At 53.0% G+C, this 22,718-nt stretch overlaps 1 protein-coding gene across 1 annotated transcript in view; it reads right to left on the bottom strand.

Annotated features, from left to right (window-relative positions):
* Nucleotides 1-4,328: 4,328 nt before the first annotated feature.
* SMARCA4 (SWI/SNF related, matrix associated, actin dependent regulator of chromatin, subfamily a, member 4) overlaps nucleotides 4,329-22,718 on the bottom strand; it is an 88,402-nt gene continuing 70,012 nt past the window's right edge. The window contains exons 30-34 of the mRNA XM_007953594.2: nucleotides 8,243-8,351; nucleotides 7,795-7,896; nucleotides 6,938-7,070; nucleotides 6,658-6,800; nucleotides 4,329-4,361 (exon numbers count right to left, since the gene is read on the bottom strand). Of these exons, the coding sequence (XP_007951785.1) occupies nucleotides 4,329-4,361; nucleotides 6,658-6,800; nucleotides 6,938-7,070; nucleotides 7,795-7,896; nucleotides 8,243-8,351 (520 nt within the window). The remainder of the gene's footprint in view (nucleotides 4,362-6,657; nucleotides 6,801-6,937; nucleotides 7,071-7,794; nucleotides 7,897-8,242; nucleotides 8,352-22,718) is intronic.

Raw genomic sequence — 22,718 nt, 5'->3', positions numbered from 1 at the left:
CATGAGACAAAGTGTATGTGAACTGCTGTATGGAAAGTGAATTTGCTCTAAATTTTCACCCAAATACACACACACACAGAGTGCTGTGGGAGGGACAGCTGGTGTCAGAATTGATAAAAAATGTGGAGGGTGGAAGCATGTCTGACTCCACCTCAGCCATCAGCCCTGAGCTGTTGATCCTGATGACGATTCTTCTCTCTCCTCGTGACGTCAGAAGAAGAGGTCACACGCTGCTGTCATGCCATTTTTCACAGTTGGTGCCATTTTTCCAGTTTCCATGGGTCAGGAACCTGTAGATCTTAGCTGGAGGCTTCTAGCACAGGTGTCTCACATGTTGCATGCAGTGACACGTTGGCTAGAGCTGGAAGAGTGGGGCCGGGGTCAGCCGGGACTTGGTCAGTCCTCTCATGTGGTCTCTTCGTGTGGCCTTGCCCTGGCTTTCCCACAGCAGCATGGTGGGCTCAGGGCAGTGGGGCTGCTATATGGCACTGGTGGGCTCAGGGCAGAGCATTTCAGGGAAGCAGAAAGGGCATCGCTTGTTGTGCCCTGACCTGTGTCACTTCTGCTCTCTGTGGGTCAGCAGCAAGTCACAAAAGCCCATCTGAACTCAAGGGGAAGAGAATTCAGCTCCACATCTTGGTGGGGTGATGGCGAGGTTCCAGAAGAGCATGTTGGAGGGGAGGGAATGCTGTGGTCACCTGCCACATATGATATTCCATATCCTTCCCGACCACACACCTCCCAGTCCAGGCAGCCAGGGGTTTCCATTGGATCCCATCATGCCCTTCACAGCCCTGGTCACTGGACATTATAACTTTAAGGTCCTATCTGTCTGTTGACATGGAGACTTGCCCCATGTTGCTCAACCCACACCTTTTCCAGGGTCATTTCACCCCCTCAGATCCAGGGCTCTGCCTCCAGAGCCCAGAGCAGGTCCCAGCCCCTGGGAACCTCATGTCTCCCAAATCTGGGTTTAGATATAGACCTTGGGCAAGTGCCTTTACTCTTCTGAGCCCCACTTGTCCCATATGCGAAACGGGAACAAAATCCTCACCTCTTGGGGTCGTGGGGAGAAAGCGAGGAGAAGGGCATCAGTTGGCAGAGCTGGAGAGGAAAGGGCAGCTGAGTGGCCAGCACTGAAAGCAAGGCCTGGGAGTGTGGGGAGCAGCCCGCACCCGAGCTGGAGCTCAGGCTGCCAGGGGCCCCTGGGTCATGGCCGACGTCCACGAGGCCCGGGCTGGGTCCAGGTCCTCGGGCCAAGGTTAACAAGGCAGACCTGGGCCTGGGGGTGTAGCCCTGACCTCTCACACCCTCACCACAGCCCACGTGGCCATGTTCCCATGACACCCGGCTTCACAAATGGGGACGTTTGGCCAGACAGCTCCTCCTGTCGAGTCTCTTCATTTTTCCCTCAAACATTCTCTTCTTTTTAAAGGCCACAGCAGAATTACAGCCAGAAAGGCAATCAGAAACCTCTGCGAGCATGTTTTGGCTTTTCATTTCCTGGTGTGCTCAGGGAGATGTAGGACTTCACACAGCCTGCAAGTGGCAGGGGCAGGATTTGAACCCACGACCACCTGACATGAGAAGGCAAGCTGGACTTGAGAAGGCACTGCTCTCATGACTGGCTGTAAGCCTCGGGCAAATGCTTCATTTCCCTGAGCCTCAGTTCTCATCTGAAAAGTAGGGTAACCGCTCGCTCAAGGAGGTAATAAGCTCAAACCCCATTTCCTGAGTCTTCAGGCCTCATGAGCCTTTGCAATGTGACCTCCAGTGTCTGTCCTCTCACCTTTCACAGCAACAGAACCTGTGACTCCAGCTGGGCATGCAGGCACCCAAAATAAAGAATGTCCCAGCTTCCTGTACAGCCAGGTGTGGCCCTAAGACAGTTCAGGCTAACAGGGTCATGAGACCAAGTGAGGCATCAGCAGCATCCTGGGAAGGCCTCCAAAGGGTTGGCAGGGCCTGTGTCTTTATCCCTTTTGACTACTTGTTGGAATATGGATTGATCGAGCCCCATCTCAGGCCACGAGGGAATCCTGGAAATAGTGGCCCAGTGATCTCTGATACCATGAGGGACCAACTCCAGACTTTTGATGTGAGAAATATGAACACACATCTAGTTTAAATCACCATTATTTTAGATTTTGCTGCTGTTATTCAGAAATGATGTCCTTATGAACCCATTTTGCATAATCAGGGTCCACATACATTTTTTTCTTTAGTGGATTCAGTTTTAAATTGCTCTCATCCTAAATACCGTGGTATTATTGGCTGGGTGAGTTGGCTTTCTGTAAATACTAATATAAAGAAAAAACTATGAATATAAAATGTGTACTTCCAAAATGACAGAGTGAGGATCTTGGCAAATTCTCTTCCTAAAACCAATAAAAGAGGCAGAATTGTTGACAGCAATAAATTCAGGGCTCTGGAGATCGGTCAAAGGTATTTACCAGACTGAGAAGTGTTTATTCAATAAAAACTACTGACCGGCAGGTGAGAACAGGGGAGACTGTGGTGTTTTTACCTGAGGCTGCTGTCAACTGGGGCCCCAGGCTCCAGAGCCAGGCCAGGAGAATCAGCAGCATCCTTGCTGAGGGGGTGCGCTGTTGGAAATAGCCGAGATCTGTGTGGAGTGAATGGGGGAGGCCGACGTCTCACAGCTAGCCTGGGCCTGTGCTCTGGCTGGGGAACAGACCGTACACAAGCCACAAAATTACCAGGAGATCCAGAGAATGAGGCACCCGCTCCTGAAGGATGCCACACATCCCCAGCAGCCTGGCCAGCTGCACGCTTACCCACGAGAGCTCCAACAGACCGCCTCTGCCCCCACTCCTGCTCAGCGGGAAGCTGAGTGCGCAGGCACTGAGGAAACGGGAGCAGGACCGGCCAAGAGCAAAAATGGGGCTGACAGGACCCACTGGCAAAGGGAGGAAGCCTCTGACTCAAGGTGTTCCACACACGCTCTGACCAACTGCTGCTTACCATTAAGCCAGGCTGCCCAAGGAGTACTCCTGGAGGAAGCCAGGCTTAAAACAAAAAACAAGAATTTCAAAAACAAGCTAAAAACTGAGCAGAGACATCAGCAGCTGCATATGTGGGAGACAGAGATCCTACAGTCCAGGCAATCACTAGCAGAGCAACAAAACCACCGCTGTGGGGAAGACAGAATTCAGAATTACTGCAAAAATGTGTCCACTTTTGAACAACAAAAATTCCCAGAGAGAAAAGAAACAGGAAAGTGTGGTCCATACTGGGGTGGTGGTAGTGTGTGTGTGTGTGTCGGGGGGGGGGGGGGGAGTCCATGAGTTGGAATCCATTCGATAGCAACAGGTTTTTTCTTGGTATAATGACAGTGAATCATCAAACAGAGGATCTCAATGAAGAGCCAAAATTTATGAGAAAAAAAGAACATCAGAACAAAAGGAAGTTCTGGACTCGGGAGGCCTCCTCAACCACCTGGGCTGCTCAATGCCCTGTCTCCTGACTCACAGCATGGACTGCTGTGTGGTGTCCACCTGGTTACGATGGTCCCCCTTCACCCCTGCCCCGGCTGCAGCCTCCCCGGGGGAAGGACCATGCTGCCTTCTCCCTGTGGCAGAGGCCCGGCTGAAGAGAGATGACAGACAACTGCAGCGGCACAGAGGGACCAAGAGCCTGACAGAGGCGCTGTTTTCCTGGAGGCTTTGGTGTCTTTCTTTGTGACAGAGGCCACAAGGGTTCTGGCAATGGAAAGAGAAAGACAGGGACCTAGACACAGTGTGGCCCCACATAGGTCTCCAGTGGGCAGGCAGCGCCCACTGCACGGGGGGGAGCCCAGGAAGCCAGGAAAGAGTCCACAAGAGGCACGGCTGGGAGTTTGTTGTTGGTTTAATTTATTACTGTTTGACATCCAGTGACACTGACACACCCCGCCGGGCCTGCGCGCCCTGGGCCCCGGCGAGTCTGACCTGTCCGATAAAATACAGTACGAGGAGTGGCGGCTACACACATGCATCCACGGCTGACACTACAGTGACTCCAAACTGCGGCTGCACAGAACTGCCCGGAGGGAAAGGAAAACAGGTATTGTGTGTTCCCCAATTCGTAATTCCTTTTTTTTTTTTTCTTTTAAAACAGTTAATGCTGTTACAAACGCTACTGATGCCAGGACAGGGTCAGACACTAACAGTCCTACATCTTCTCTGCTGTATAAATATGGAAGATTTTTGTTTATACAGTTTTAACCCACGTCTGAAACTACGTCTGTTGCTACCCGTGCTGCTAAGGGCTACCCCGTCTTGGCTCTGGAACGAGGGCTCGTGGTCGAGACCGTGGAATGCCGGCACTCAGTCTTCCTCGCTGCCACTTCCTGAGCGGTCCTGGAGAGGGGCAGAAGGAGAGTGGGGTGAGCGGGTCCACCCATCCCGACGCCCCGCCCTCCCCACCCCAGGGCACTCTGACTGGGACCCAGCTAGGCTTCGCATGTGTGTGATACATGAAACCCCTGTGCAGGCTCACCTCTTTCCCCAGGCGGGAGGTGAGAGGTTTGGGGGTGCGTGTGTCTTTTCCCCAGGTGGGCAGTGAGCCGTCTGGGGGGAGTCTTTGGCTTTAGGCCTCACTGCTGTAGCACAACCCCTCTTTTTTCTCCAGAGGGACGGGCTCCTGTACCACCCAGTTCTTTGTTGGGATCTAGGAGTTAGGCTCAGGCCTCCCTGCTCTGTCCCAATGCTGTCTGTCTTTCCCGGAGCTCAGACCCACGGCTGGGAACCTGGCCTGGCTTGAAAACCATGGTTACTCCTGACTATAGATCTCTGCTCTCCCACAGAAATTATGAAGAACTCATCAAGGGCTGTGAAACACCCGCTGGATTCTGACTGGGCAGGAAGGACACCATTACAGCCCTGACCCTCCTCTCCAGACACCTGGGCCACCCTCCTGCCCTCAGGACTTCTTCCATGTCCTCACAAAGGTCAGACGCTCTGGTGGTGTAGTGCCTAAGGCATCTGACTGCTAACCAGGTCAGGGGTATCTTTGGCTAGAATTCTTGTGAGGTACTTGGTTCTCCCCGCCCCCCCCCAAATGTCATGTGCCCTTGAGACACTTGAATCCACAGTCCCTGGTCTGGATTAATAACAGGCAAAAAACTCAATGAAAAAGTCATGACCAGTATTTTAGACAAACACAGTAAAACCTGCAGAAGCCAGAAACTAATCAGAGTATGAAAAGGCAAATATTTTCCACTAATAGAGTGGAACAGAGTTATCATTCCACTAATAGAAAATATTACTTAATATAATTTAACTCTATTCCACTAACAGAAAAGTGGTAAGACTAAATCAACTCACTCCCATGGCTTCCAGCAAAACAGACAAGCATCTAGGGGGAATATTTACATCAGGTAGATCCACTCCTTAGAGCGATCAAGATCAATCGTGGGAGATTAGAAGGGCAGTGTCTGCTCAGGGAGGCAGCTCAGGGGGCGGGAATGCATGGGAGGGAAGGACACAGGGAAGAGGTAACTATAGGGAGGAAGTGAGAAGAAAGCTGTTACAGTGTGGGGATTGCAGTCAATGTCATGAAACAAAACGTGTATCAACTTCTGTATGGAAAATGAACTTTCACCCAAATCACAGTAAAAATTGGAAAAAAAGAAAGAAATGTGGTAAGACTGCACCCCCATCAAAGGTGGAAAACTTGAGACCCAGAAAAACCAGGCAGTGCTGTTGATTCCGGCTCTCCAAGGTTCCACTGTAATAAACAGATGGCAATTAGTTGAAACAGGGCAAAACAGCACTGGAGACAGCTGGTTGCATCCACCTGGCCCCAGGCACTTGACTTTTTGTTGCTATTGCAAATGGCTACAAGTAAAAGAGCAATAACTAAATGGCAAACAGGACAGTGTCTGTGCCGGGCTGCAGCACCCACTCGGAATGCACACGACCTCTCTCTTTGCATAACAGGAAGCTGAGGCTCAAGAAGTGAAATGGCGGCCTGCCCCGGTCTCATGGTCTAGGCAGTGTCACGAATCCTTGCCCCCTGGAAGCAGGAGCCTAACACCAAGTTCCAGGAGGCTCTGCAACCTCCACTTGTGCATGCAGCTCTGTCAAACTCAGCAAGGGGAGTCCGCTCCCCGCCCGAACCGACGCCCACTGCTGGTGTGAGGTCTGCGCATGTCGGGCAGCTGGCCCCTCCCGGCACACCACAACCAGCCTGGCCTCCGCGTCGGCTCCACGTCTGTCGGTGGGAACTGAGGGACGCACACCCTGTGCTGAAACCCCACATGAACCACAACAGCAGGAACAAGCACAGGCCGGGGTGTAGGTGCGTCCCGCAGCGTCTTTAATCCCAGCCCTGGCTCTGTCCTGCCTCGGCATGGGAGCCCCTGGGGTCCTGGGCAGGTCTGCCTCGGGCACCCACTGACAACCCAGCTGCCCACTGTGCTGGAGCTCTGGCTCCAGAGTCCACAGACCTAGGCTTGAGTGGTGGCTCTGCCAGGCTCCAGCTGTGTGACTGGTGCAAGCCACGTGACCCCCCTCACACTGGTGCTGAATCAGGACCTGGGACACAGCAACGGCCTCATCTGTGAGGACCGATCGCCAGTGGTCCCACTGTGGCCGGCAGGCAGAGACCTGCAGCTGAGGCAGGAGGCGCCCCCTAGACCCAAGTGGCTCTCACCTCCTCCGGCTCCTCCTCACTGTCGTCGTCGCTCACGACCGGCTTGGCCCGGGACCCACGGCTTGGCCGCCGCCGGCTCCCTTTTAACCGATCTTGTGCCTTCTCCTTCCGGCCGAGCTTGATCTTCACTTTGACTGAGCGGGCTGGGGTGGGCGCGGGAGGGGAGAAACGGGAAGGAACGAGGCGTGAGCTGTGAAGAGTGAGCACCTCTGAGTTGGGACCCCGTCATCCTGACTGCACTGCAGACAGGTCCCAACATCCCCCCGACATCCTGACTCACACTCGGACTCTGAGCCTTCCTCCTCGCCCTCCTCCTCCTCCTCGCTCTCCTCGCCTTCGCTGTCGTCCTCCTTCTCGATTTTCTGCCTCACGCTGGTGAAGACCGACTGCAGGACAATGGAGTCCTCATAGATCTAGGGGGAGACACGTGGGCTCGCTTGGGTCCTGATGGGAGGGCCAGCCCCACCCCTCGGCCTCTTGACAGCTGTCTGATGGCCAGGATGGCCCGTGGTGGCAGTGTGCCCAGGCTCCCCCTACGGAACGGTGGGTCTTCTTTCCTAATCAGTGCCCAGAGAGCACTGGGCTTAATGCTCCCAGGAGGTTTCAAGGCCAAGTATGTGAGTGCCTCCGCTCTCACAGGCCCTGTTCAACCCAGCACCTTCCCAGAATTTAAGTGACTGTAAAAGCCACTGGTCTGGAAGAATCATCCCAACTGCGTTCTGCTAAGCCGAGGCTGTGGAGGGCTTAATTTCATCACAGGAAAGCGCCCCAGGCCCTTCCTCCCAGAGTGCACCTGGTGAGTTGACAATTCCACTAACTACACAGTGCTGCTCTTGGGCCACCGGGGGACGGACAGAGAATCTGCTTCCTCTATTCTGCTTCCTTTCTTTTCTGCTACTTTTCCGTGTGAACACACATTACTTTTATAATTAGTAAAATTGTTCAAGTTGTTAGGAATTTAACTGACTCAACCTCAAAGAGAACAAGGACCCATGATTTGGAGCCCAAAATGTGAGAGGGGCCAAGGCAAGAGTGGGGGATACACCTCTGCATGGTGGTGCCCCACTAGCAAGCCCTCCAGGTTGGAGGTCTGCGTGTTCTGGGGACCCCCGCCCCCCCAACAGGCAGCGCCCTCACCAGCGAGCCCTCCAGGTTGAAGGTCTGCGCGTTCTGGCACAGAAGCATGACGTCCTTCTCCAGGTCATTGAGGCTGCGGTACTTGTGGTTGCGAATGCGCTCCTGTGGGGAAGGAGGAGCAGGCCTGACCTTGGTGCCTGCCTCCCCTGCCCGCCCCTCACTGTATGCCCAAGGAAGACGTGGCTGAGCCGTAAGTCTGAGGTCAGGAGCCATGAAGGAGCTGCCCTGACACATCTTGGGCACCCTCCCCTCAACACAGGCCACCGGGGCCCCTCAAGGCCACAGGGAGCCAGTTGCCGGGTTCCCAGCCTCCTTCCCTGATGTCCTCTCACACATCCCAGCCACTCTGACGGTTCTGACAGGAGCACCTGGGACAGAGCTGCCCCAACACACTGCCTGCGTGGGCTGTGTCGCGCCGAGTCACTAACGGCAGCCCCGAGCGGCTCACCTTTATCTTCTTGAAGTCCACAGGCTTGCGGATGAGCTCGTAGTACTCGGGCAGCTCTTTGCGGGAGGGCAGCTGGATGAACACCTCGCTGAGCTGGCGTCCACTGCTACTGCAGGGGGAACACGGCTGGCATTACTCAGGGCCCTGCCCCACCCAGGCGCTCCCCGAGAGCCCTGGTGAGGGAGGGCACAAAGGGAGAAGTTTAAACAGACACAGGAGTAAATCCCATGACATTGCTGAGGCAACCATGAGCAGGGCAGGCTCCCTGCCAGACACGCTCAGCAGTAGGTAGACCCACAGTGATGGACCGTTCGGCCTGCACTCTGTGCGGCTCTCACAGGTTTGCTGCGGGCAGCACTGGGAACCAGTGAATTGCAGAGCATTTGGCTAAAACCCGGAGGAAGATGCCCCTGGCGCTGTGCCAGGAAGACAAGCGCTGTTTCCCAGCTCTTCCCACTGAGACCTGTTGTTTTCTACCCGGGAGCAGGGAGCAGCTGTGCTGGCGCCAGGACCGCCACAGTGCTTGAGTAGCTCCTCCTGGGCGGGTCTCACTGTGGGAACTGGGTTCGTCCAGTACCGGGCCGTGGCTCTGTGCTGCAGACGGGGCGGGTCCTGAGGAACCAGCAGGTGAGCAGGGCAGTTCAAGAACTGAAAGATGCCAATGGGAGTCAAGCTGAGAAGACACGTCTCATCAGCAGCCCCATCACAGCTGGGAACATCTTGAGGACGCTGGTGTCCTGGACTAGCCCTTCACAGGTGGTCCTGCTCAGGCTGTGGGCCCAGGAGCAGAATGTGGGGTAGGCTCTGGCGTGCCGAGCTCGAGGGGCAGCCACCCAGGGAGCAGGTGACCAGTCGAAATCCTCTCCACCCTGCCCCAACACTCTGGCTGGGCTTCCGTCCATAATGTCTGGCACACTGCCCACTTCTTCCAGCTGCTCTGAACTGCTAGTGCATCCTGCCTTCCAAGCACCAGACCCTGGAGACAGACTGATGGCTCAAAGTGGTGGACTACCGTGTTCTGGCTCCTTCACACTCAGCTCCTCTGTATGATGAGCAGAAATGGAGCCTCCCATCTCAGTGGGTCGACTCTGCCTCAGTGCAGCAAGGAAATGCTGCAGAGCCTTCAGCCCAGCCCCCTCGGGACCAGGCAACCGCAGGCTCCTCGCCAGTACCTTTTCTCACCTGATTCTCTTCTCAAGCAAGTCACAGGGCAGAGCGTCTGCCCAGCCCAGCCCATGTTTCCGCTGTCAGCCTCAGGGTCATCAATGCAGCTGGTGGTTTTGTTTTCACTCTTGTGACAGCAGGGGCAGAAGCTTGCTTCTGGGTTTTGTTCCAGACGGTCCTGAGTTCACGCCAGTCAGGAGCAGACCTGCCTCGACTGCCTCCCTGAAGGCTGCTCAGAGCGGGGACCCGGGGCCTTCTCTCGCCTGGTATTTCTGGGCACCATGTGCTGCACGACCCTTCCCCACCACCCCTCTAAGGGGAGGGCCGTGCTGGAGGGTTGGCATCCTGCTCGGCACCTCCCTCACCCTACCAACCGCCACCATTCAACCCTCGCTTTGGGTCCAAGTTGGAGCCAAACACTGCACACGTTTTCTCACCACTCAGAGGTGGGCACTGACGTCACTCCAGTTGTTCCGATGAGGAAACGGGGGCTCAGCACACCCACACCTCACCCGACGCAGCCTGCCTTCCCAGCCTGTGGATGGGGATGGGGTCCGAGGACACCGACGTCCAGCAGGCACTCAGGAATGCTTTTTCCTCTTTCCTTGGAGGCCGTTTCCTGCCATGTCTTTTACCTTGAGCACAGGGTCAGCTGGCCACAAACGTGAGGACACGCTATCTGTATTCCAGGGCCCCTGCAGGTCCCACTTCCTTCCCCTGAATAGCGGGCAAGTGTTCTGGTCAGAAGTAACTGGGATCTATTGCCATCAGCTTGGAACATAAGAAAAACACACTGCAGTGCTGTTGCCACCAACTCCTGGCACCCCCACGTGGGCAGGAGCAGAACTGTGCCCCGCGGGGTTTTTAATGGCTGACTTTCCAGAAGCAGATCACCAGGACTTTCTTCCAAGGTGCCTTTGGATGGACCAGAACCTCCAACTGTTGGGTTGTGGCCGAGTGTGTCACCAATATGTACCACCCAGGGCTCCTGGAAAGTAAGAGCATGTGGCAAAACATGCTTGCTGTCCCTTCGGATAAGCAGGCTGATGGGAAAGGGGCCAACTACCAGCGATGGCCTGAAACCACGCAGACCCCGGGCCACAGGAGATGTCCTCTACCCACAGTGGGCCCTGCTGTCCCTCCATGGAATTTTCTAAGCAAGGAGGGCCAAAGGGCCCTTTTCATGAAGACAGCAGTGCTCTGCAATTGGGCTACACAACGTCTGCCCAGGATACACATACACCTGCAAGTTTCCTGAGACAACAATCTCTTTTACAAAGTGCAACGGACGTTTCTTATTCTCCACTGTTTAAAAATGCGGGCTAAATTCACTCCACAACACACCATTGGGTCCGGAGCTTTCCCTGGGGTCAGGGTGGAGGGATATGGTGGGTGCTGCTGGCGGGCACTGTACCCGGCCCAGACTGCTCAGACGGTGTCCCAGGGTCACATGGGCATAGTGACAGGTGGCCAAAAGAGAAGCAACTATAGAGGGCTCTCTGTCTAGGAATAAGACCCCTCCCCCAGTGGGCCAGTAAGAAATGGTTTCCAAGAATAAAGAGCAGGAGCAATAGCAACCCCCCACGTCCCTCTGGGAGAATTACATTCCTGAGGAGTAAGGGTCCGCCTGCACCTGCCTGACACCCTTCTCCAGGCAACGAGTTCAGAGAGAAGGTGGCCTAGGACTGGAGGTGTGTACTGAGGGTCACAGGTGGCCTTAAAATTCCCTCTCTCAGACGGTGAGGACCTCTAGGAGAGTGACTGGCATAATATGTTAATCACCAAAATGTCAAGATATCGAGTTTGATCCTCAGGATTAAAGAATCCTTGTGGAGTGCTTCCCGGCAGGCTGCTATGGCCCGCCAGTCCTCCTTCCCTCTAGTCACATCTCCATGTTTAAGGAAACCCAATATGGCCTCCTGCCTCACAGGCTAACACACACATTCTTCCAAGAGCTGTTGGGGCCCTAGCTGCGCCCCAGTACGCCACCCCCGTCCTCCTCACACTCCCCTCATGGCTGTGTAGCTGCTACTTCCCAGGTCACCCTAGCTCCCATCCTCACCTCAAAACAAACATCACCTCCTCAGGGGGTCCTCAGACCCCTCAAAACCACTACCTCACCCATCCCGACCCAACTCCTTTTTGATAAAAAGAATTACTGAGATGCAACACAAACGGCACAAGACTTCAGAGCAGGGCTCTGTGAGGCGTGCCCGAGGCTCCTCGAATCCTCCCTGACAGCCTGACCCACACATACTCCATGGGGAGCTGCCCCTCACACAAACAGACGCCCGTAGGTGTGCCCATGGCCACCTCCTCCGTTCTCCACTAGCATTGGTCCCTGTGGTGGGTGTGGTGGCAGCTCATGGCTTTTGTTTCTGCCTTGGGGGCCCTTGTGGGCACACATCAACAAAGCCATCGCTCTACTGTCAAGGGGTATGCGGTCGCTTCCAGCAAGCTGTGAAGGACATCTGCATGCTGGTCTTGGGAACACACTGAGGCGAGGTACACCGTGAGCGCAGGGCAGGGAAGCACGTCACTATAATGAGTACTGAGCCAGCCCGGGGCAACGCCACGCCAGCCTTGTCTATCTGTGCCATCAGTGGTCCTTTCCACTGTGGCCATCAGTGGCCCTTTCCACTGTGGCCCCTCACAAAGTGGGGTCTCCTTGTGGCTTTCACTGGCATTTTCATGAAGTTGAGCACCTTCCACAGCCTTGCTGGGCATCTGGCACCCCTTTGCATGCAGTCCCTGCTCCCTCCCGGGGAAGCCTTGGTTGCGCATACTTCCGGCAAATACCCCCATGAAGCTACCCCCTGACCCACCACTGGCGTCCTTTGATAAATGGATCTGAGTTTTAAGCAAGCCCAAATTACCAGCATTTGTGTAATCTCCGTGCTTTTCCTGTCCTGAGAGGTTAAGCAGATGTTCTCCCTTCCTTCTCAAAGCCTCGCTAACTCTCCTCTCCACAACTCACTCAGCCAAGAGGCTGGCTGTCCTGATGTGCTTCTCTCCACAGCAGTGATCAGAGCACCCCACTGCGTCACAGCTGCTGCTCGGCCCCCAACAGAGCCTGAGCCACAAAGGCAGAGCCCCTGCTGCTCTCAGTCCTGGCACCTGGGACATAGCTGTTATTGTTAGATGCCATTGAGTTGGCTCTGACTCAGCGACCCTATGTCCAACAGAATGAAACACTGCCCGGTCCTGTGCCAGCCTCACAACCCTCGCCATACCTGAGCCCATCGCTGCAGCCACTGTGTCAACCTATCTCGTTGAGGTCCTTCCCCTTTCCGCCAACCATCCACTTTACCAACTATGACGTCCTTCTCCAGGGAATGGTCCCTTCTGACAACATGACCAGAGTAAGTGACGAAGTCTGGCCACTCTCACTTCTAAGGAGCATTCTGACTGCACTTCTTCCAGGACAGATTTGTGAGTCCTTCTGGCAGTCCATGGTACTTTCAGTATTCTTCGCCAACACCACAACTCAAAAGTATCAACTCTTCTTTGGTCTTCCTTATTCACTGTACAGCTCTCACATGAATATGTTGTTATGTGCCGTGGAGTTGGATCCAACTCATAGCGACCCCTCCTTAGGTTTCTGAGGCAGTTATCACTACGGCAGTAGATTGCCCAACCTTCCTTTAGAGGAGCAGCTGGTGGGTCTGAAACACCAGCCTTCTGGTGAGCAGTCAAGTGCTTTAGGCACTACGCTACCAGAGCTCCCCACATGCATATCAAGTGATTAACAATACCATGGCTTGGCTTAGACATACTTTAGTCTTTAAAGAGACATGTTTGCTGTTCAGCCCTTGAAAGAAGTCTTTTGCAGATCTGCCCAGTGCAATGCATCTGATGTCTTGTAACACAGTAGGTGCTCAATAAACACCTCTTGAATGAAGAAGACATGAAGGTGGCTCTGGGTGTCAGTCTCATGGTAGTGGAGTTGGATTTAGGCGTGGGCCTGGTTCAAGGTCATGCTGTATCTGGACGCATCTTGCCCCACTCCAGGTGACTGTTCCATGCCACTCTGTTTCAGAAAGCACCCGTGGCAGCACCTGCCCAGAGCCTCATGGCAGAGCGAATGTGGTGTGCCCCTAACAGTGTCACGTGCTCATGAGACCTGCTCTGAAGAAAACCTGCTGCAGCCACAGTGCCGTTTGGAAATGACGCTCCGGAGCCCTGCCTGCCCAGCTGCAGGGCATTCAGCCCTGACAGTGCCGGGGATGGGCTGGATCCTGGAAGAATTCTGAGGAGTTCATTCAAACAGAAAGGCCAGCCTCAGGGATGGTCCAAAGTGGGGCCTGGGCCACGAGGCAGCTAGAGATCCCCCACTCCTCCCAGGCAAGAGCCCCTTCCCTCTGTCCTGGGCACAGACCACGCAGAGCCCTCCACTCCTGGCCTGTGAGGAGGATGGAGCCCAGAGCTGCTGGAGAAGCCACAGTTCAGAGAGAAAGATGGTGTGGAGGAGGGGTGCTCCCGGCCAGCAACAACTCTGTGGCCTCCAAGTGAAAAACCTCTCACAGGTGCCCAAAAGCGTTTGAACTGGGTTCCTGCCTTGTGCAGCACTAGTCCCAAGTGGACACAAGCCTTCAAGTGCATTCCTGGGCTTGCTCTTAAAATTACAACACAAGGAGGAGGAACAATGCAAATCAGAAGAGACCAAGAGAGCCCAAGCAGGCCAGAACCCCTGACTGTCAGTGCCCAAGAGCTCATCCATGTCCCTTCCTAATGGATGAGACACCTGGCGGCTATGCGGGCTGGCTAGGGACACACAGAAGACAGATGGCAGTCAGGGCCCAAGCACAGGCCCCACCCTTCTCTACTGCTGTCAACCAGGGGTCAGCCACCATTGTCTGTAAAGCCTTTAGACTTGTGGATCACGTGGTCTCTGCTGAGCCTCCGTGGCCGGAGTGCAAAAGCCATCACAGAGCATGTGCAGATGAACACACTTTTGCCGTGTTCCAACAAAGTGTTACATGTGAATGCTGAAACTGGAATTACATATAATTTCCATGCATTGTGAAATACTATCTTTTTGATTCTTTTCCTCAACCATTAAAAAAATGTGAAACCCACTCTTAATTCATGGGTTGCATATTCACAGGTGGTGGTCAGCTTGGGTCCTGAGGGATGTAGCTTGCTGACCCCTGGTCTGAATCCTAAAAACAAGAGATTATGTTCCTATCAGGGATGGGAGCATAAGCCTGGCCCCCTGCTTCCTCACCCTCTGGCCGTGGCAGGCATTGCTAATCCATCCCAGCACTATCCCAAGCTCAGCTTCAGGCAGACGCAGCAGGCAGTGTAGATGGGCGCTTGAGAGGGAGCTTATTTGCCAAGAGAGCCTGCCTGCGGCCTCCTCGCTTGTCGCAGGCCCTGGAGCACACGGAAGTCATCCTGAGCTGCCAAGTCACTGAAGCAGAGGAGCAGCCCCCACACACGTGTTCTTCTTCCCAGGACTTTGGTCAGACCACCTTTCTGTGACCCCTTTCTCTCTTTTGACTCTAAGTCAGTGAACTGAGCCAGTCAGGGCCTCTCTACATATCCTGTAAATAAAACACAACAAAGAGGTACCTGATAGTTCTCAAGTTCAATTTTTGGAAACCTTATAAAGTCAAGGATCTTTTCAGACTAGAAAAATAAAAAAACCTGGGGCAGGGACATCTACTAATAAGTATTTCTCAGGCCCTGACTGTCGGGCGCCAGCACCTAAGCGTTACTTGTCTCAGCATTGCACTTAGGGTTGTGCGGCAAAGAGCATGCGACACCCACATGAGCTGAGCTGCTGCCAACGAAAATGACCTGGGATCCGCTTGCCCTGCCCGCTCAGCCCACTCTCCCAGCAAAGACAGAGGGTGGAAGAAGCGTCACTCCTGGCTCCATGGGCCCAGAATCAGGCCTGGCCACACGGTTACACTGCTGACGGTTCCTAATGAGCCAACACTGGGCCCCATGACATCTGAGAAGGACGGTGCTTATCACGCGTGTAATAGTTAAAAAACTAAAAGCAAACTCACTGCCATTGATTCTAACTCAGTGACCCTGGGGGGTTTCTAAGGTTGTTAATCTTCCTGTAAGCAGACTGACTGAGTCCTCTTTCTTCTGCAGAGTAGCTGGTAGGTTTAAACCACTGACGTTTTGGTTAGCAGCCAAATGCTTTAACCACTAAACCAGCAGAGCTCTTTTAATAGAGTTACCAAAGAAACCTAACACATTGCTGTGGAGTCGGATCCGACTCATAGCGATCCCTCTTTGGGTTTCCGAGGCGGTATCACTAGGAAAGTAGATTGCTCAACCCAAATCTAAGCTTCAAGAATGCCTTATGGCCGGCCCTGTGTCACCCACTTTGAAAACCACTTAGTTTCACAGCCGAGAAGTGCCAGCAGGCCTAGGGTCATAAGGCAACTAGCAGAAGCTGGATTATAATCCAGTGAGCTGCTCCGCTGTGTGGCTTGGCCCCCGCAAGCAGGCTGACCACCGTGAGGCTGGGACTGTGCCATACACGTCACTACCACCCCATATATCTGCCCAGGTGCTAGATGTTTGCTGTGGGTGCTGAGGACGGAGCACAGAGCCTTGTGACCAAAAATTCACGACAGTGCAAAGGACATTTCTGGGGGGTGGATACAGCCTTGAAAAGCACGTGTTTTTTCCACATTAACCACTAGTAGTGTTTCTGTCGTCAAGTGTGTGGCTGCTCCAGATCAGAGGATGTGTGAGCTCTTCATGAGGCCAAGACCACAGGATCTGGACACCAGAGACTGAGAGCCCCGGGAGTCTTCTGGTCCACCTGGAAGGGTGCAGACGGGGGTCTTGGGAGTGGCTGGGAGATAACCCCATGATTTGCTGGGTGAGGGAAGAGAACATCAGACTTACCCTCAGCCCTCCTTCTAATTTAATTTTTATTGTGTTGGAAATATACACAGCAAAACATAACAACTAAACAATTTTTAGGTGTACAATTCAGCGACGCTGACGGTACTCTTCACATGGCGCACCAACTCTCACTGGCCTGTTCTGGATCCTTTTACCACTGTGAACACGCACTCACTGCCCTCCAAGCAGTGACTCTCCACTTCTTCCTCTCTCCTTGGTAATCGCTATTAATGTTTGCTTTCTACATATTTGCCTAAGGAGCTCTGATTGTACAGTGGTTTAAGCATTTGATTGTGAACCAAAAGGTTGGCAGTTTGAACCTACCATGTGCTCCATAGGATAAAGATGAGGCAGTCTGCTTCCGTAAAGATTTACAGGCTTAGAAACCCTGTGGGGCAGTTCTAGTCTTCTTACAGGTTTGCTAGGAGTTGGAATCCACTTGATGGCAGTGTTTTTGTTTTTATTAAAATATATACACATATATGTATTTGCTTATTTCATATGAGACCACACAGTGTTTGTCCTTTACTCAGCACGATGTTTTCTATCTTCTAGGTTCATGTGTGCTGTGGATACATCAGGATTTCATTTCTCTTTATGGCTGAGTATTTCTGTGTGTGGGCAAAACCATGCTTTGTTGATCCTTTCATTTGCTGATGGACACTTAACTGCTTCTGCCTTCTGATGATGTGGATAGTGCTGGACAGGTTTCTGCCTGTATTCCTGCTGTCAACTTCTCTTCCTAATTTTTAAGTGGTTTCACACTTCAGAGGTTGAGTATCTTATCGATTCATCTTTTTCTTCTTTTATTTTGTTGCCTTTGGGTTTTAAGTTTTACCCAATTTTTGTGATTTTGTATTTACTTAACCTTTCCTGGCTTTAAATCCTCTTCCCCTCCCCTTTGTGTCAGCCCTTCTGAACCTTCCGTTAGGTACCTCCTGCCTCACCTGTTCACCGTCTCAGCAGCACAGGCTTGCTGCGTTGTGGCCAGCATTTGAGGCATGACCCACCCAGGAACACCACTGAACTCCCAGTGGCCAAGGGGCAGGAGTATGGGTGCGACCTGGTTGCCCTGTCTGCATCTGTGACCGCACTGCCCCGAGCTTTTATATTTTCATTCATTCCGGTTTTGAGGCCGTCTGACACCTCTATGCCAGCTGCCCTGTCTCTCTGCAAGCATCTGTCTTCACTGGGGCGCTCACGTGGGCCGGTGGAGGTTCCTGTGGCACAGTTCCTGAAGGTGCAAACTTGACACGACTGGACTGGGCACCTCGCCGCTTCCTGCCTGTGGATGTGTGGGAGCAGAGCCCTCCGCCTGCCTGCACCTCCATGGACAGAAAGCAAACCATTCTTCTCAAAACATCCCCTTTGGCCCTGCTGCCAGCTGAGTGCACCTTGCTTGGCTGGAGCCTGCAGAGTGCCAGGCGGACAGCGTTGACAGACCTGGCCCCGTGGACCCAGGACCGCTGCACCCTTCCCAGACTGTAGGCCTGTACCCAGCTTGGCCTTCCTAACACTAAATGTGGAGAATGCATCCCTGCTCCCCCAAGGACTGGTCCCCACTCCCTCTTGCACCTTCCCCTCTTCCTCAGCGTGTATCTTCCCAGGCACCTGTGCTGAGGAGCTTAGAGCGAGCAGGGAGACAGTGTCACTGCCTGGGTGACACTACTGCACAATGCTTCAGCTGATAACCTGTCTGGTACTGAATGCTGTGTGTGTCATGGACCTGGTTTCTCTTACACACTGAGTTACAACCTCTCTACTCTTTGACAGCCACCCTGACTTTTGGATCCTACATAAGGAGGTGCCAGGCTGGTGGGCAGGAACAGGAAGCACAGACAGGTCTCAGCCATGGTGGCCAGGCCCAGGCCAAAGGTGCCGTCACAGGTCTGACTGAGATACCTATTCACCCCCAGGGCATGGGGCCCTTTGCCACCTCAGGCACAGCTCCACCAACCGACAGCATATTCCAGGCTGGCTTCTGAGCTAAGTGCCCAGGCCACATGACTGCATTCAGGCTTCTCCACAACCCCATGTCAGGACCTGCAAACTGAGGCACAGAGAACAACTTGCCCAAGGCCACATAGTGATAGTCAAGTCCTGAATAGTACCTACATGGTTGCTGCTTCCTGAGTGAGGGATGGGAAGGCCCCTGGGAGGCCTGGCCTGAGTGGCTTGTATGTGTGATCAATTTTTGGAGCCATCTGAGTGTGAATGGCAGACATCATGCCTCTTCAGTCTTAAAATCACCAGCAAGCGTCTCCTACGAATGAGGATGTTCTCTCACACGGTCCCAGTTCCACTGTCAAGTTTAGTAGACTCACCACTGACATAGCATCTCATCTTGTGCCGACCTGGCCGTACTGCTGCCAGTGGCCGAGTAGAGCGGGCTGGCAGCCAGCAGGAAGCCTGGAGGCTGGGACCCGGGGGGGGTTCCTGCCGTGTGGTCCTCCCAGCCCTGCCCGCTAAGCAGCGCCTTCCTCTAGACGTACCTTTGTGAGACTTTCCCAACTCTAGGACACGTGCTGGTACCTCGGCACTTAGAGCCGGTGCCCTGAATGCCTCAGCCTACCAGCTGCCAACGCCTCTAAGTCCCAAGGAATGAAGACACCCACTGGTGGAACACACAGCCCAGTGACAAGGCCCAAACACAACCCAAGCCTAACTTTTCCGCATGTTTAGACTTTAAACCAAAATTCCATCTTTTAGCTTAGTTCAATTCTGGTTTTGACTTTGGCTTTTGACCAGTGGGTTCTTCAATGCAGTTTGAGATTCCAAACCATCCAGATAAAGGTGTTCTCTGCTGCTGCAAAGCCCCCAGGCCCCTGCAGCGCCCTCTGGGAGCACAGCAACTCTCAGCCCCTCGCTGCACTGTCCTCCCTGACTCCTTGGACACCCTAGGTCTGCTGCCTCCAGGCGCCCGCACACTCTGCTCCCTCCGCCTGGGACACGTCCCTCTGCCTCTCTCCTGGTGGCCCCTGCTCATCCCACAGGCTCTGCTCATGTTCCACTTGATCCTGGAGGCTATCCCTGACACCCTGGACTGCCCACGCTTATGCCAACCCCATGGTAGCACGCTCTCCAAGTTTTGTCACCACGTACCCGCCCCCGGAGCCATGCTCCAGTACACACAATACACAGAGCAGCCTTCAGGCACCACACACTGCTGGGGCCCACCACTCACCAGGTGCACAAGGGGGCTATGAAGGAGTTGACATGACATTTCTTGTTGCACGTGATAAAGTAGATACAGTGTTATCACATACAATTCCACCTATATTTAAATACAAACTATGAAAAACAAGCCAAATAAACCATCAAAAGTAAACTTCAGAAAGACTCCATTTGACAGGAAGGGTGGCCTTCTCTCTCCTCACACGTCGCGAGGGCCCAACCAGGTCACTATGAATGGAAATGGCTGAGCATGCTCCTCTGTGCAGCAGTCTTGCCTCCATCCAAACTGATGGCGATGTCCTGTTGTCACACTGGGGTCAATGAAGAACTGAGCCATGATGGGTCCCCTTCTATCTTAAGAATCCAACTTTAACTCAACTCGACTTCTACTGATTAGAGGGTTCTGGAAAGCTGGTGGATTCTTCTTTTAAAATCCACATGTCTTCCTTTATTATTTCACTTTCTCTTCCAAAAAGGTGCAAGTCTGAGACCAAAGTATGAGATACTCTGCTCTGATATTCCCCCTCCAGTTCTCTTCAGTGTGGTGCGGCAGGTGGGTGAGGAGGGACCAGTCACGGATTCTAGGGCATTGGCTGCCACAACAGCCAGCTGACAGCTGTGCAGTAAAGAACCTTTGCCCAAAGAAAGGTCTGGCCTCTGACCTCTGCTCCTCGAGGTGGTCCTTCCACCCTAGGAATGGTCTGCCTGATAACTGGTGTCTCTGTTTACCCAGAGCCTTAGACCAACAATGTGATTTAGATTGAGGGTGAGGGCTTCAGGGCATGTGGGGTCAGAACACTGGGGAGAGCAGAGAGAGGTCAGCCATGTGGGTGGCCAACTATGTCTACATGACCCATAAAAGTCCAGCCACCAGGGCTTGGGTGAGCAGTCCTGGTGGGCAGGATTGTCTGCGCATGGTCACACATCACTGTTGCAAAGTCAGCGCCATCCACAACGCCTCAGGGCAAGGACAGTGGGAAGAAGCACAATGCTGGAACTTCCCTAACTGCCCGCTCGGCACTGCCCTGGGCCGACCGGATCGGCTCCTGTCACTGTAATACAGTGTCCAGGAGGACACCAGCTTTCTAATGGTTTATGGAACCTGAGAGTGGTCTTGAGTACCTCCAAACTCCACAGTTTCTCAGAAGTGAGGGAGGTCTTGTGGGCTGTTTGCCAACCTTTCAATAGATTGAAGGCTGTTTTCATCCGTAGTTTCAAATTTAGTTTGTTAAGAATATGAAACTTATCAGTTAAACATGTCAAGTTTGTACCCAAACATTATCTTTGAAAATATCTGCCAAATGAGGTAGCTTTTCCCCTAGAAAAACATGACTATCTTCTTGAGTTTCTGGGCCCTGTTCAGTTTTTCCCAAAACCCCTAACGACCCTGAGTTAATTCCAGAGAGCGGCCCAACACACTCCGATCGCAAACAACATTTCTCCAAGTCACACTCAAGCAGCTTCCTTTATTAATTGTTCTTGGGGCTCCGCCAATCATCATTCCCTCCACTTCTTCCCAGTCTAACAGATAACTTCTGAGAGGATGTGAGGCCACACTGAAAGCACTCACGGACCCCTTCACCGAGGTGTCCTGCCACATGTATCTGGCCCCAACTGCGAGTGCAGTGTGTGTGTGGGGGGAGGATGCCAAGATCACGGTTCTCATCCCAGTGGATCTCAAAATCCCTGTAAAAATCTAACTGTTCGACAGGAGAGTCTCAACAAGGTGGCTACTTAACCCTAAGACCAAAAAACCAAACCAACTGCTACCAAGTCAATTCCAACTCAAAGCAACTCCGTAGGGTCGCCAAGGCTGTAAATCTTTACAGAAGCAGACTGCCTCATCTTTCTCCCCTGGAGCACCTGGTGGGTTTGAACCACTGACCTTCTGGTTAGTGTAGAATGCCTCACCACAGCACCACCAGAGTTCCTTAACCCTAAGAGCTAATTTTAATTCACTGGCTGGCTGAGCATCAAATCTCACACAGGCTGGAAAAACAATGTTTTCAGCATTGAGGTAGCCATTTTCTCTTTTGCTAAACATGATCTACAGCTAAATATGCCCACAAGGCTGTAAGCCACAGCATGACTAAAAAAACGCACTGATAGCCGACCTATTTTATTCTCATTGAGAATATTCCAGGCCTTATTACAGCCAGCTCAGCGTGCTGTTTCTAATTATTATTATTTTTAAAACCAAGGTACAACATAAGAGTGCATGTATCTTTAACACCCAGATTTACAGAGAGAACATTCTAGCATCCCAGAAGGCTTCCTCATGCCCCTTCACTGTCAATTCCCCCAACCTCAGGTAAGCCCTCTTCCAATGTCCGTCACCATGGAGCAGGTTTTGAAACTTATAAAACTGGAAATGTATAGTTGGGCACTCTTCAAGATCAGCTTCCTTTCCTCAACAAAGCATCTGTGAGATCCTTCCATGTGGCAGTTACATTAGTTCACCTCATTGGCTGCTAGAACTCTACTGTGTGATGATGCCCCCAGTTACCTACTCTCCTGTGAGTGGACATTCTCCAGTTCGAGATTATTATGAATAAGCTGCCACGTGTTCTTGGACGTGTCTCTTGGTGGGCATGTGCATTCAGCTCTCTTGGAGACATAACTAGGACTGGATCTGCTGGGCTAGGCCGTGTGTGCGTTAGATTAGAACAATGACATGCTCACTCCCACAAGCAGAGTGCGAGGGCTGAGTGTTCCACATCCTTGCTGACACTTGATGGATTTGTAGTGGTTCTGTTCAGTGGGTAGAGGTGTCTTAATTCTGGTTGTAAGCAGCATTTCTTTGGGTTATGATGCTGATAAAATGACCCGTCTAACACAGTCCTCTGTTTTGTGATTGTTATAAGTTCTAGTCTCTGTGCCTGTGGTTAAGCAGCTCTGATGGTGCAGTGGCCAAAGGATTGGGCTAACCAAAAGCTCAGTGGTCCAAAACCACTAGCTGCTTTGCGGGACAAGAGGCAGTAGTCTGCTTCTGTGAAGATTTACACCCTTGGAAACCTTCAGGGGCAGTTTCGCTCAGTCCTACAGTGACTATGAGTCGGAACTGACTTGATGGCAGTGGTGGGTTTTGGACTATGCCTGCGATTGGTCCCATTCTGCAGTGAGTTGTCCATTATGTTAACGAGGCAGGATTAGGGTGGGATGCATCCTGAGTCACCACTTTCCCCAGTCACCACCCTTCACCCCCCCGCCAAGGTCTTCCTCACATCCTCCCGAGGGCGTGGCCTGTATCCGATGCGCATGC

The sequence above is a fragment of the Orycteropus afer genome, unplaced genomic scaffold, assembly GCF_000298275.1.
Source record: "Orycteropus afer afer isolate SDZICR_OR568_19922 unplaced genomic scaffold, OryAfe1.0 scaffold00402, whole genome shotgun sequence".
NCBI lineage: Eukaryota > Metazoa > Chordata > Mammalia > Tubulidentata > Orycteropodidae > Orycteropus > Orycteropus afer.
The sequence above is the reverse complement of the archived record's forward strand: the minus strand, read 5'-3'. Positions and strand labels throughout refer to the sequence as shown.